Here is a 14940-nt window from a genome sequence, read left to right on the forward strand (position 1 = left end):
CCCTATAAGTAGCAGAAATCTGCTCTTTACTTTCGACACATTTCTGGTGTTTTAAGATGCCTGAGCCAGCCAAGTCTGCTCCCGCCCCGAAGAAAGGCTCTAAGAAGGCGGTGACCAAGGCACAGAAGAAAGATGGCAAGAAGCGCAAGCGCAGCCGGAAGGAGAGTTACTCTGTGTACGTGTACAAGGTGCTGAAGCAGGTCCACCCCGACACTGGCATCTCTTCGAAGGCCATGGGCATCATGAATTCTTTTGTTAACGACATATTTGAGCGCATCGCGGGCGAGGCTTCCCGCCTGGCGCATTACAACAAGCGGTCGACCATCACCTCCAGGGAGATCCAGACGGCGGTGCGCCTGCTGCTTCCCGGAGAGCTGGCCAAACACGCCGTATCGGAGGGCACCAAGGCTGTCACCAAGTACACGAGCTCCAAGTAAACTTTCCAAGTAAGCATCTTAACACCTAACCCCAAAGGCTCTTTTAAGAGCCACCAACATACCCACTAAAAGAGCTGTGGCCAGACGCCAACTTTTATTTGGCGGCGGGAGGGTATTAGAAGGTAGGGATTGGAGAGGGGTGGGGACAAGTATTGCAGCTTAGAGGGACAAAGGAGCCTGAACCCGGAAGAAGCCAGCTATTAAAAATGGGTTTGGGGGGGTCAATTCGTTGTGCTTAAATTTAAAATGGAGACAAGCGGCCATTTTGCTTGCTAACTCGGCGTTCCCAGAAGAAACCTGGCTCGCTTAGGTTTCGGACCCAGCTGTCGCTGTACGTCGCCAGGATCAACGGTTGCCGTAATGTCATAATTTCGCCACCAGCTTCCAGCCAATAGGCTGTCCTGTCATTTTTAATATTAACCATTCGAGGGAAAGCTGGTTTGAAACGCTGATTTACGTAGCGGACCGGAGTGGGAACCTGGGCAGTAACTGTCTAAGGAAGGGACACCCCCTCCTCTGTTTTCGTGGCGCACACCTTCGTAGTATACTGAACGCTGTGTCTCCTGGGTTTCCAACTGCCCCAGTAATAAAGTCTTTTAACCTAATATGCGTCAGTTTTGATAACAAGACTAAGTCAGTACAGAACTAAAGATTTAAGCCCTGCGCCAGATGTTGCTTCATACATCTTATTCTATTCAACTGGTTTATTCAAGATTCAAATCAAATTTTACTGAATCCCAGTGCTCAGTCAGCCATAAATAGTGTGTTGCCTGATTGAAACTTAAAATCTCCGTAGGGGGCTTGTAACATGCGGAAAAGTTTGAAAGTTGCTTTAGTAGAAGCCAACTGTTAACTGCTGGGTAAATTGACAAGCCTTCGAACACTGAACTGAAGGCCAGTAAGGACTAGGCGCTGGGTGGCAGAATGAAGAGGAGACGCCATTAAACTTAGCACATACCCTGTGTCTCCCAGAGGACCTTCGCTTCCTAGACAACTGCAGGCCGCTTTATGGCCTGGGAAATTCCACATTCCTTTAAGTATTTTACTCATGGTCTATTTCCAGGCAAAGATTTTAAGATGAAAGGTTAGAAGTAGTCTACCTATCTTTTTATTCAAGTCTAGAACACGTTTTTAGCACCTAGAAGTGAAGTTTGCTTTCTCCATTAAAAACCGGGAATATACAATGAATAAAATTAGTGTTAAAGCAGATTTTTACAAATTTAAATACCATGTAATTTAGGTTACAGTTATTTAACTTAAGGACTGTGTGATCTTAAATCTGCAATTTCTTTCACATCCGGAAAATCAACTAAGGCCGGTCTTTGGTGCCAGACAAGGCCTTATAGTTGAACACTGCTGTGCAATCACAGGCTGCCTTGCCTAGATAACTTATCTGAGAGATTCTGATGAGAAATGAAATTTCCGGAGTCCCTCACAAGTAAATTTTTTTTTTCTTTTTTTTTTTTTGAGACGAAGTTTCTCTCTTGTTTCCCAGGCTGGAGTGCAGTGGTGCAATCTTGGCCCACAGCAACCTCCGCCTCCTGGGTTCAAGCCATTCTCCTGCCTCAGCCTCCGGAGTAGCTGGGATTACAGGCATGCGCCACCACACCCTGGCTAATTTTGTATTTTTAGTAGACATGAAGTTTCTCCATGTTGGTCAGGCTGGTCTCGAACTCCGGACATCAGGTGATCCGCCCGCCTCCCAAAGTCCTGGGATTACAGGCGTGAGCCACCCCGCTGGGCCTAAATGGTTTTTTTTCTATGCCTCTAATGGACCTAGTCAAAGACTTATTCCCATTCAGACTGACCGCTCTCCTACCTGCCAACTAACTAATCAGTGTAACCAAAATCTGCAAACAAAATTCAGTATTCTTTCCCTGTCTTTTCCCCTTTCTCTTACATAAATTATGTTTTTGCCTGTGTTAGATGAAATAATTCTATTGCTTGTTCTCTCTTCTGTACAAGTACCCAGTAAGCAAATTATTAACTTCTTGGTCATTTATTTCTGAATTTTCCACCAAGATAGTGTTTATGTGAGTCATACAATAAGAACCAACAGAAATGTGTGACTTGGAAACAGCTTGTCTATCCCTGGACCCTTTGAGTTTTCTGTTCACCTTCCTTTGGCTTTTGCATGCTAAAAGTTTATCGTCTGCGTTTGTTTCTTGTTTTGGTTATTCTAATTGGACTTGGCTGATTGGTTGCATATTGGTAGCAGTAGTAGAATTTGAATTCTGGTTTTCTGGTCACATCATTAAGTGATTAGTCAGTGGAGAGGACAGGAAATCTGGTTTATTTATTAACTTTTTTTGGGGTGTTTTTGTTTGACGATGTTGATATTCTCTGTGAGAACACAGGGTTAGAGTTGGTGTTTTTCTTTCTGACTTTACATGGGATTTGATGTTTTGTGCTTGTATGCCTCTTTCCACCTTCCAAAACTTGAATTTTTTGAGTCCAAATAGTTGTCGGTATCTGCAAAACCAGTATTCCTGTGTTAAGATGATATGAATATAAAATGGCTGCCCTGTTTTAACTTTTGACTTTAAGAAAGTGTTAGGTCTAACAGGAGACAAAAAGGAAATCAAGGAAACCGAATGTCTGGTCTCAATAACTGCTATGCCAGAGGTTCTACAGCTTATTATTAATTTTAGTAATTTCACATTATTGCCCCTTCAGGTTCTTTAAGGTTAGAGGACAGAAGAAACATGTTGTTACAAATTGGACTATTGAGTCAGGAAAATAAGAGTGCTTCCAATATCTGAATAAAACAAAGATTTAATATTTTCTAAACCTTAATGAGTTTATTGTAAGGGATATGACGCTGGAAACTAGAATTTTCTACTAAACTGAGAATCAGAGAATTATTCATATTCTCAGCAATGGTACCACCTGAGGACCTCTGATCTTAATTACATACTTTTATTTCTTTAACCTACGGCTCTGTTTTTACCCACTTTAAATTCTGTTCTATTAGCACGGTTAGCTTTTCTAATTGGCAATAAGACCGAGACTATCTTTTTTTTTTTTTTTTTTTGAGACAGAATTTTGCTCTGTGGCCCAGGCTGGGGTGCAGTGGCACAATCTCGGCTCACTGCAACCTCCGCCTCCAGGGTTCTAGCGATTCTCCTGCGTCAGCCTCCCCAGTAGCTGGCATTACAGGCGCACCACCACGCCTGGTTAATTTTTGCATTTTTAATAGAAATGGGGTTTTGCCATCTTGGCCAAACTGGTCTCGAACTCAGGTGTCCACCTTGGCCTCCCAAAGTGATGGGATTACAGGCGTGAGCCACCATGCCCAGAAAAGACTATCTTATTTTATGAATTTAAATAATTGTGAAATTATCCACTTACGGGAATTAATAAATTATAATGTAATCTTAAATTTTAGTTGGCTTACATAAAGACTTAAAATACATCAATTTAAATAAAAACTCATTTGTCTAAAAAAAAAATCAAAAATTTTCCTTGTGCTTTAAATGTGCTACCTCTTTAAGTTGTAATTCAGAGAAAAAAAGTTTAACTGTGAGTTTCATTAGTGGTCTTAGTTAACAGGTTAAAGTATTTTGTAAAAAAAAAAAAAACCTCACAATTTTTAAATAACATAAAAATATTAATACCTCTTTTATTAGTTTTTTTATAGGGAAAATATATAATACATCTAATCAAGATTATTTTTTGGACAAATTGGCTGAATAATTTAATTTTAAAAATGGCTTTATTATAATGTAAAAATATTAGCATAATATTATAGTATACACAAGTTTAGGGTTCATGTTCTAAAAAACAAAAACAAAAGCTAATTTAATTTGAATTTACTAAATTTCTACTAGTTGTACTGGTTAAATGAGTTAACATCAATTTATTTGTAATTTTAAAATTGTAAATTATTCATTGAACCAAATTAAATCATAATAGATAATGTCATTTTAATATATTTTTTTTATTAATTTTTTTGCATACAAAAACAATAAACATTTTCTAAAAATATATACAAACAAAAAGATGCGTATCAAACATATTAGGAAGGTTGCACATGGGAAGTCGGGGAATAGAAATGGGGGTGGGAGTTAAAATAAATGAGAGAGGGACTTTATATGGATCAGTGATAATAACTCAATCCTCTATTTGACAAAGAAGAGGGAGAAGGAAGAGGAAGAAAAAGAAAGTGGGATAAAGGATCAGAAAGGGAGGAAAATAGAAAAAATTAGAGTATGACTCCAGGGTAGACCTGTTTTTTTGTCATTGAGTTGGTTGGTTGGTTTGTCTGTTGTATTCTTCATGTTTCGCCAAGTTGGCCAGACTGGTCTCGAACTCCTAGCCCGAAGTGATCAACCCGCCTCGCCCCCCAGAGTGCCGGGACCACAGGCATGAGCCACCACGTCCAGCCCCCACATTGCTTCTGGCCTCCGTGGTAGACCTCCCAGACGGAGCGGCCAGGCAGAGGAGCTCCCCACTTCTACTCAGACACGGGGCGGCCGGGCAGAGGGGCTCCTCACTTCCCAGACGGGGCGGCCAGGCAGAGACGCTCCTCACTTCTTCCCAGACCATAGGTGGCCGGGCAGAGGCGCTCCTCACTTCCCAGACAATGGGTGGCCGGGCAGAGGCGCTCCTCACTTCCCAGACGATGGGTGGTCGGGCAGAGGCGCTCCCCACTTCCCAGACGATGGGTGGCCGGGCAGAGGCGCTCCTCACTTCCCAGACGATGGGCGGCCGGGCAGAGGCGCTCCTCACCTCCCAGACGATGGGTGGCCGGGCAGAGGCACTCCTCACTTCCCAGATGAGGCAGCCGGGCAGAGGCGCTCCTCACTTTCCAGACGATGGGTGGCTGGGCAGAGGCGGTCCTCACCTCCCAGACGATGGGTGGCCGGGCAGAGGCGCTCCTCACCTCCCAGACGGGGCGGCCGGGCAGAGGCACTCCTCACTTCTTCCCGGACGGGGCAGCCGGGCAGAGGCGCTCCTCACTTCTTCCCGGACGGGGCGGCCGGGCAGAGGCGCTCCTCACTTCTTCCCGGACGGGGCGGCCGGGCAGAGGCGCTCCTCACTTCCCAGACGGTGGGTGGCCGGGCAGAGGCGCTCCTCACTTCTTCCCGGATGGGGCGCCCGGGCAGAGGCGCTCCTCATTTCTTCCCGGACGGGGCGGCCGGGCAGAGGCGCTCCTCACTTCCCAGACGGGGCAGCCGGGCAGAGGCGCTCCTCACTTCTTCCTGGACGGGGCGGCCGGGCAGAGGCGCTCCTCACTTCCTCCCGGACGGGGCGGCCGGGCAGAGGCGCTCCTCACTTCTTCCCGGACGGGGCGGCCGGGCAGAGGCGCTCCTCACTTCTTCCCGGACGGGGCGGCCGGGCAGAGGCGCTCCTCACTTCCTCCCGGACGGGGCGGCGGGGCAGAGGCGCTCCTCACCTCCCAGACGATGGGAGGCCGGGCAGAGGCGCTCCTCACTTCCCAGACGGGGCGGCCGGGCAGAGGCGCTCCTCACTTCCCAGACGGTGGGTGGCCGGGCAGAGGCGCTCCTCACTTCCCAGACGATGGGTGGCCGGGCAGAGGCGCTCCTCACTTCTTCCCGGACGGGGCGCCCGGGCAGAGGCGCTCCTCATTTCTTCCCGGACGGGGCGGCCAGGCAGAGGCGCTCCTCACTTCTTCCCGGGGCGGCCAGGCAGAGGCGCTCCTCACTTCCCAGACGGGGCGGCCGGGCAGAGGCGCTCCTCACTTCCCAGACGGGGCGGCCGGGCAGAGGCGCTCCTCACTTCCCAGACGGTGGGTGGCCGGGCAGAGGCGCTCCTCACTTCCCAGACGATGGGTGGCCGGGCAGAGGCGCTCCTCACTTCCCAGTCGGTGGGTGGCCGGGCAGAGGCGCTCCTCACTTCCCAGACGGGGCGGCCGGGCAGAGGCGCTCCTCACTTTCCAGATGGGGCGGCGGCCAGGCAGGGGTTGCAATCCCAGCACCCTGGCAGGCCAAGGCAGGCGGCCCGGGGGGTAGAGGCTGCCGCGAGGCCAGACCACGCCACCGCACTCCAGCCCGGGCAACACCGAGCACTGGGTGAGCGAGACTCCGTCTGTAGTCCCAGTACCTCGGGAGGCTGAGGCGGGCAGAGCAGTCGGCGTCAGGAGCTGGCGACCAGCGTGGCCAAGATGGCGAACGCGTGCCTGCATCCAAAGGAGAAAAGGCAGGCAGCGGTGGCGGGCGCCGGCAGTCCCAGGCAGTCTGCGGCGCGGGCAGCAGCAAGCCGAGTAGATTGTAGCCTGGGCCAGAGAGGGAAAGAAAGAAAGAAAGCGATAATGTCATTTTAAAAAATGGAATTAAATTTTATGTTACTAATTATAAGGATTCAATGTGAGCTTAAGTACTGAGTTCACAATGTATGATAACTTTAAGAATTTAGGTGAATATTATTAAATTGAGTAAATTAATGCTCAATCTTTGGATACCTGGACAATTTCTAAATTGGAGGGTACAAAATACAAATCACAAGAAACAGTGTAGTTTATGCAAATAACATTTTTACACAGTTTAGAATAACCATTGATAAACAGATAAGAGAACATATGATTGCCTTAGAATAGATACTGTTGCTTTTGCCACTTTAGATTTGTAAATCACGTACTGTATACATGTGGGCCTAGAGGACCATGCAGGTTTTGGATGACTGCCTCTGTTTTCTTCATGCCTATGAGGGAACACAATTGCCTGCTTTGTTTAAGGGCCATGGTTAATCCAAACAGCTCTGACTCTATCGAGTACTATAGCTACAGAGAAACACAGGTAAGCATTCAAGATAATGACTACCTTGAGCCTTTACTTATTTAAAAAGCTGTTACTGTTAATGTGGTACATTCAATTTACTATGGATTGTCACTCTAAAATAAGACTTCAATCTTTTTCTTATTTTTATATAGCCATGATTTATATTCATATCTTAATGTAATAACCAATCTTCTCTGACAACATTATAACAATGCTGGAACCTCCATTTTCAGTACTTCAAACAACAAATACTGCTTTTATACTTCAGAGCAGATGGATATGTGCTTCCCAGTTGTAAACACATTTGGAATCTCACTGAGAAATACACTATCACTAAAAATACAGTTCTGGGATTCATTAAAAGACCTCCAGAATTCTGGAAGTAGGAAGTTTCCTCTTCAAAGTCTACAGATGAAGATGAGGTCTGAAATAGACAGCTTCTTCCTTCCTTTACCTGTGGTATTATTCTGTTTTGTCCTTTTCTCCATTAGCTGTCTTTTCAGTGATGAAATTTTGATCTGGCCCTCCCAAGTATTAAAAAACAAGCAAATAAACAAATCTCGGTTATATTTTACTAAGAGATTGGCATGCTAACTTTTTGCAGGTTTGTAACAAGGACCTTTGTACCTTGACTAAAAGTTCCTAAATAAGAATATTTACTAGAAAATTTATTTCTGCCTATGGCCCACATTTGAGTCAAAATAATCAATTAGGAAAAATGAACTTGTTTAACTAAAGTTGACCAAACTGATCTTTGAGACCTATTCATCTAACTAAGACAAGTCAATTAAATTCTTGGAGACAATTTGGATTTTAAGGAATTCTTATAATATTTGTAATTACCCTCATAACTTTTTTTTTGCCCTACTTCTGTACTTCTCTAATATGCAAATTATTAAATGTTGTTACAAAGCCATTTAAAAAAAAAAAAAAACTAAACAAATTCACATGGTTAGACTTGCTCCTTTATGAGATATTTTTACCAAAAATGGAGGAGTTGAAAAACTCTGGTGCCAGAAATCGTGAAGACATGGCCTACCTAACATGGAAATGTTGATTGTCAGTGGAAAATATTACACAGAGATAGCCACAGTGCTGCACAGCCAATCTTAAGTGTTTCTAGAGAATCACGAATTGTTTCTAAAGAATCACTAATTGTTTTCTTTTAACATTCTTGGTTTATACAAGAAGAGAGTATCCATACTAAACTCTTCTCTACTGAAAATAATATGCAAACATAACATCCTATTCCTAGACAGTTTGTAGTTTTTTTCTCCCATTTCTATTTTATAAATCATCTTTTTAAAATACTTTGTTGAGTGAGATCAGTCCATTGCTTGATACACCTTGTGCATAAGTAAATAGTATGCCAAAAATTAAATGTCTTTGAGTCACAGTTTGACAAACTCAACTACCCTGAGCCTATAGAGTGGTAATAATTGCCCTACTCATAAAGATGGGGTGAAGATTAAATGAAATAGCACCTATAGAACACTAGTTCCAGACATGGTATCATGCTAGTAAAATGGCTGCACAGCATTGCTCAATGATGACAAAAAGTGAAGCCTCTGGAGACAAACTCCAAGTTTGACTCCCAGATCACCACATATCAGATGTGGGACTCTGAGGCAGGTCATTTAATCTCTCTGTGCATTAGTATCCTCCTCTATACCTTAAGGGTGATGGTAATAGCACCTACCTTCTAGAAGTATGTAAAGATTAAAGATCCTTAATGCATGTAAACCACTGTGTTTACTGCTGTTTGACAAATTTTATTTATAACCATCTTTACACTCCTAAAGAAGGACTTGAAGCAGCTTATGACTGAAGACTTTGGTAGGAGTTGGCCTTCTGTAAATTATAAGAATTTCAAAAATTATTTGATATAAAAATGCCAGTTGATCATAATATGTTTACTGAGGTCCAACAGGTTGAGAAAAAATACACTTTTTTTTCCCTGAATATATGAAATTAGCTCTCTAGGCATATTCCTAAGGACTTAAAGAATAACTGTCATTTCTCTTAAATCTTCCAGATTTGGAAGGGATATATATACTCAGCACATTGACAGATAATCCCAGTAGTCCTAAATTAAAAGACATTAAAAATTAGTGAAACTTTTCCTACCTTTAGCCTGTGTAATCCTGGATGACCAAGCATAAAATTAAATTGAGTAGAGTATACCACTGTAACATTTCCTGAAAGATATTCTAGGCTCTGAGTAATTTCTTTGGGGTCTGAAGATCAGTTTGACATATCCTCAAGTATCATGAGTTCACTGTAATTAAGAAAAAAGGAGTAAATCTGGAGAATGAGCCACTTTCTTACTACTCCCTGACCTCAGTTCTTTTTTTTCAGAGACAGGGTCTCACTTTGTTGCCCAGGCTGCCAGGCTGGAGTGTAGTGGCGCAATCACATCTCATTGTAACCTCCACCTTCTGGGCTGAAGCCATCCTCCTGCCTCAGCCTCCTGAGTATCTGGAACCACAGCAGGTGCACACCACCATGCCAAGCTAATTTTTTAAAAAGTTTTTTGTAGAGATTGGGTCTTACTATGTTGCCCAGGCTGGTCTCAAACTCCTGGGCTTAAGTGATCCTCCTGCCTCAGCCTCCCAAATTGTTGGGATTACTAGCGTGAGTCACTGTACCCCGCCCCATCTCAGTTCTGAGGAGGAAAAAATATGTAATAATAATGGGACTTCGATTTGCTGATTTAAAGATTCATGTAATTCATCCAGTGCGCAATTTGTAGAATAATTAATAGAGACATCTGGTCTCGTGTTTCTACAGTTGTTCGTGCCTTGATAGTAGATCTCCTTGCTGCTGGCTCAGAAGGGTAAAAGAGCAGAAATGATGGGGCTTCTCTCATTCTATGAGGAAGTAGACCTATGTAGAGGAAGCTACCTGTAGTAAAACCTTATCCTCATCACTTAAAATTCTAGGCTTATTCTCTGACCATATCAAGTTTTCAAATGGTAAAAGAATTGGATTCAAGAGAAATATGAATAAACTTTTGTTTTCACTTTTCTCCCTCCTCTCCCCCCATTCTCCCTTCCTTTATTTTCTTGTCCTTAGTTTTCTTTTCACTTTTTTGTCTACTGTTATTGGCCCAAACTCAGCTGTAGGCTAGAACAAAAAAAAATTGAAAATTAAAATGTGCCCCTTTTGTTGTTAGACTTGCTTAAACAATTGGGATAATGAACCTTGGACACTAGATTTTAAAACACACAGATTTGAGCTTCAGTGCACTGAAATAAATATATTTTTAACAATTAAAAAATAAAATTGCACGTTTAAAAATTCTGCAGAGACAATACACGTTCTGAGATCTTGAATGGAAGGAAAACTGCTAGCCTCAAGAGTGGATCAAAGATGCTCAGCAGGCAACAGAGTAAGAGCATGTTGGAGGGTTTAGAGAGAGTGCTCAGGGTTCTAGGCTCTAAAAATCAGACAGTCCCCACAGCCTGGCCTTTGTCGCTATTATCTTCTTTATGAAAAACACTAAGTCTTTTTCCTCGCTGGACAAATTCTTATTCTTCAAGGTTAGATCAAATGGAACTTTAGGACACTGACTAGGTTACATTCATCTTTTAAGAGCGTACAGAGATTCAAGGGCTAGAGGGTGTGGGTTTACTGCACAGGCTCACTATCCAACAGCTGTGCTACCTGGGAAACTTAACCTCTCTGTGCCTTAATTTCCTCATCTATAACGCAGGGAGAATGACAGTAGGTATCGCATAAGGTTGTTGCAACAACTAAATGCATTGGTATCTATTATGTAAAGTGCTTAAAACACTGCCTGGCACAGAGCAAACATCCAATGAACTTCAGCCATCATCATTATCATTGTTCTCATAGTCAAATACAATATCTCATATCTGATAAATTACAGAAGTGAATCACTCTCTCTCTTTTCTCCAGGGGGAGACAACAGCTTTTAGACATATCTTTTCCAGCGGTCGTCGCTGCTGGACACTGTTTCATCTTGCAAATAAACCAATGAAAATGAGTGATTGTAGAAGAAGATAAATGGAGGTATTTTGAACAATCAAAGAAGGACAAATGAACACCTGGCTAAGAAAAACTAGCTTTTTTTCTATGCATAAAACTATTAAAATGTTCTTCATAGAAATTTATGACTTGAGAAACATAAAGACAAAATTAAAATAACTCCTAGTATCTCCTATTCTTTTTATATGTATATCATATATATTCATATTCATATATACATATCTCACATCATGTATCATATATAAAATAAATTTAGGTGTCATATGATATGTATTTAGATAAATATACTTAGAAAATTTTTTACGGATGTATAATTTATGGATGTATTGATAATTATGTATTCGTTATTGACTACTTCGATTGATTCCCATTTTTATGCATTTTATTATAGATTATACAGCTCACACATCTTTGTACATAAATCTTTGTTCAAATATTATTTCCTAAGGATAGACTTCATGAAGTGGAAATACTAAATCAAAAGTGAAAAACATTTTTTAAGGTTCTTAACATATACATTCCCAAATTGCTATTCAGGATCATACCAATTTATAATCCCAACATAATATGGAAATTCCTGTTTTATAGCACTCATATTTACAATAAATTTTTAAAATCATTGTTAACCTAATAGGCCCCCAAAAGAAAAAAAATTGAAATTACATTTCTTTATTTTAATGACTCTATTACTGAGGGTCATTTTTCCCATGTTTCTTGTTAGCCATGACCCTATAAGAAATAAACTGCGCTGCAAAATCATAAACATGATTATCAGTCATTACATGGGAAGGCACTATATAAAGAATAATACCTTAGGTTAAGGCCAAATAAATATTTATCAGGTGCCTCTTCTGCGGAGGACTCTGAAGGGATACTAAACTGCATTTAGCTGCATGCAACTGAAACTACTTTTACCTACATTTTCTCTTACAAACATTATAACTACTCTTTGAGAAAGTGTTTACTATGGACTGAATTTTCTCCCCATCCCCCCAAATTCATATATTGAAGCCATAAACCCCAATATGACTCTATTCCTAGACAGGACTTATAAGAGGTAATTAAGGTTAAATGAAGTCAGTAGGATGGGTTCCTAACTGGATAGGATTGGTGGCCTTATAAGAAGAGGAAGATTCTGCACTTGGTCTTCCAAATTAAATAATTTATTTAAAAGAAAAAAAAAAGAGGAAGAGAGAGAGCTCTGCACATATACTGAGGAAAGGCTATGTGAGCTCTCACAGTGAGAAGGTAGCACTCTACAAGCCAGCAAGAGAGCTCTCACCAGAATCCAGCCATGCTATACCCTGCTCTGAGACTTCCAGCCTCCAGAACTGTGAGAAAATTTTGTTGTTTAAACCACACAATCTATGGTATTTTGTTATGGCAGCCCAAGCCAACAAAGACAGCATCATTGCTGTCACTTACAGACAATAAAACTAAGACTAGGAGAGATAAAAGTTAAACTTGTCCAAGGTCACAAAAGCCAGAAACAAGTGAGGTGAGAAGCTGACCTTGTTCTCCTCAATCCAAGGCCAGGACTCCTCCACTCCACATGTAGATAGCCACCTCACAGTCAACAGCCAAATGTCCACACCCCAGAGTCAGCATTAGACCAAGATGTCTTACCAGGAGACAAATGCCTCATCTTGAATAAATATGTTCTAACAACTTACCCATGTAAAATATTGAACCTCATGAAAAACAAAAATGCAAAGTATGTAGAAAACTATGCTTGCCACTTAATTGACAGTGATACAAAGCTTAATGATATCCTTATAGTCTTGGAGGGGTTTGTATATGTGGTGAAACAGGTGCTCACGCACTGCTGATAGACTGTAAATTGGTCCCAGAGAGACAAATAAACTGGAAGGAGATATGCTTACGTTTACTTTTTTAATGGAAAGATATGAGATATACCTGGAAATTCGATTGACCATGCATCTGTTTCTTCAATGGGTATGCACAGTTGAGCTGTTCCCATGCACCAGGCACTGTAATGGGACAATTGCACATGAGAGTCAAAAATCTCAGTCTCATGAAGTCAACATGCTCATGGAGAGGTGCCACCCACTAAACTAATATTTGTATATCAATTATGGATACATTGGGCCACATTTTACAGAAATTCACTTACAGTGGGTTAGCCAGAAGGGATTTGTTTTTCTCGATTGGCAAGACGGCTAGGCTGTTTTGTTGGGGGCTGGCAGGAGCTGTCTAGGCTGCCCAAGTATGCAAGTCTCTTCTATCATCCTGTGTTAACCATCTTCCATGTAGCTTTCAACCTCATGGTCATCTGCAGCGTGTCTAGGGGTCATATCTATGTTCCATGCAGGAAAAAAGGGTAAAGGCAAAGGGAATTAGGCATGTACCATCTTAATGCACACCTTGGTTTTCAGAAAATTTAAGAAGAAAGACTTTCTGCTTTTTTCTGACTTCTGTATTCTGGATTACAACGCAAGAGAAATGTCACCCTAAATTCTAATGTTTTTCTCTCCTTGCTTTCAAAAACTGACTCATTAGCCTCCATGTGGCTTGGAAAAATTATTTCAGTCGAGTAATGAGCTGTTCATAGAAATGTTTTGGACATCAAGTCTGTGTTGTTAACATTATACATGTTAAGCATAGAATAAAAAACAACATGATGTGGGTACATTTCTTTACTTACATGTAAGTACTTATATACTTATAGCTGAAAAGAGAAGTTGAAATGTCAGGTGGAACGGAAATAAGATTACCACCTAGATGTTTCCCCTATGGGTGATTTTCAGCTATGCTAATCTTTCTTCCAGGTCAGGTACTTCCAGAACTTCCTAATTAAATGGTGGCCCTGATCTTAGTTCCTCTCTCCTCTTAGACATTTTCCAGGACTATATATATAAGATGTGCAGTTTATAAATGAGTAGCAGAAACCTACTGAACAAATTATTCAGGCTCATCTGAACAGAGAGGACACCCTCTCTGCTACACTCTTTCAGTGATTTCCCTACCTTGGGGTCAATTATTGTCTTGGACATTGATTTAAGCACATAATAATTGTTGTCATTGCTTATGTTTGGATTTTATCTCCCAAAATAGATGGTAAATTCTTTAGAGACCAAGTAATACTTAAAAAAAATTTTTTTAGTGTTTTTTTTTCTGCGTCTCTCAGCCCTGTAATAGCATCATACTTACACTTGTTAGATTTTTAGAGACAACTTTTACAAAACATGGAATTATCTACATACCCTTTCTACAAAACAGACAAATTAAATACTCGGTAGTTGAACAAAAAAAAAGCAGTTCAAATAAAATACTTGAAAATGAAGAAATCATTTGAACAGAGTTAAAGTTAATTGTAAAATAATGTCTGTAAAAATTATTGCCAATCAAATATAAAGTTCAAAAATAGTGCCTGAAAAAGGAAGAATCATATGAAAAGGGAGTACTCGTTTTAAAAATGTTAGATATCAGGAAAAGCCAAGAAGTGAATATGGTAAGAGTGCTATCAAGTGAAACCCTGCTAATCTCACTGAACATGTAAAAATCTGTAGATGCCTTTATTTTATTCACTCACACACATATGTAGAAAAAGAAATATATGGTAAACATTTGAAAAACCAAACTAGAATGTAAAATTAATACTTTAAAAAATGGGCTGTATACTTATCACCAGAGATAAGAATTTATTATTTTTAAAAGAAAATAGTTATTTTCTTTGTGACTGTTTCCATGACTTTGCTACTTAGAAGTTAGAGATGCCAAAGTTTATCTAA

At 41.3% G+C, this 14940-nt stretch overlaps 1 protein-coding gene across 2 annotated transcripts; it reads left to right on the forward strand.

The window, feature by feature from the left end:
• Positions 1–18: 18 nt before the first annotated feature.
• LOC129473370 (histone H2B type 1-C/E/F/G/I) lies at positions 19–13066 on the forward strand. Of its 2 annotated transcripts, none has more exons than XM_055263805.2 (2): positions 19–433; positions 4584–4626. In XM_055263805.2, exons 1-2 carry the CDS (start codon positions 57–59, stop codon positions 4609–4611), a joined length of 405 nt encoding a protein of 134 aa, XP_055119780.2. In that variant the 5' UTR covers positions 19–56; the 3' UTR covers positions 4612–4626. The 2 variants fall into 2 exon arrangements, 1 of the variants encoding a protein (XP_055119780.2); XR_010119140.1 differs by lacking the exon at positions 4584–4626 and adding an exon at positions 11099–13066 and having other exon boundaries at positions 20–1020.
• The last annotated feature ends 1874 nt before the right edge of the window (positions 13067–14940 follow it).

This window comes from Symphalangus syndactylus, chromosome 23 (assembly GCF_028878055.3).
Source record: "Symphalangus syndactylus isolate Jambi chromosome 23, NHGRI_mSymSyn1-v2.1_pri, whole genome shotgun sequence".
Taxonomy (NCBI): Eukaryota; Metazoa; Chordata; class Mammalia; order Primates; family Hylobatidae; genus Symphalangus; species Symphalangus syndactylus.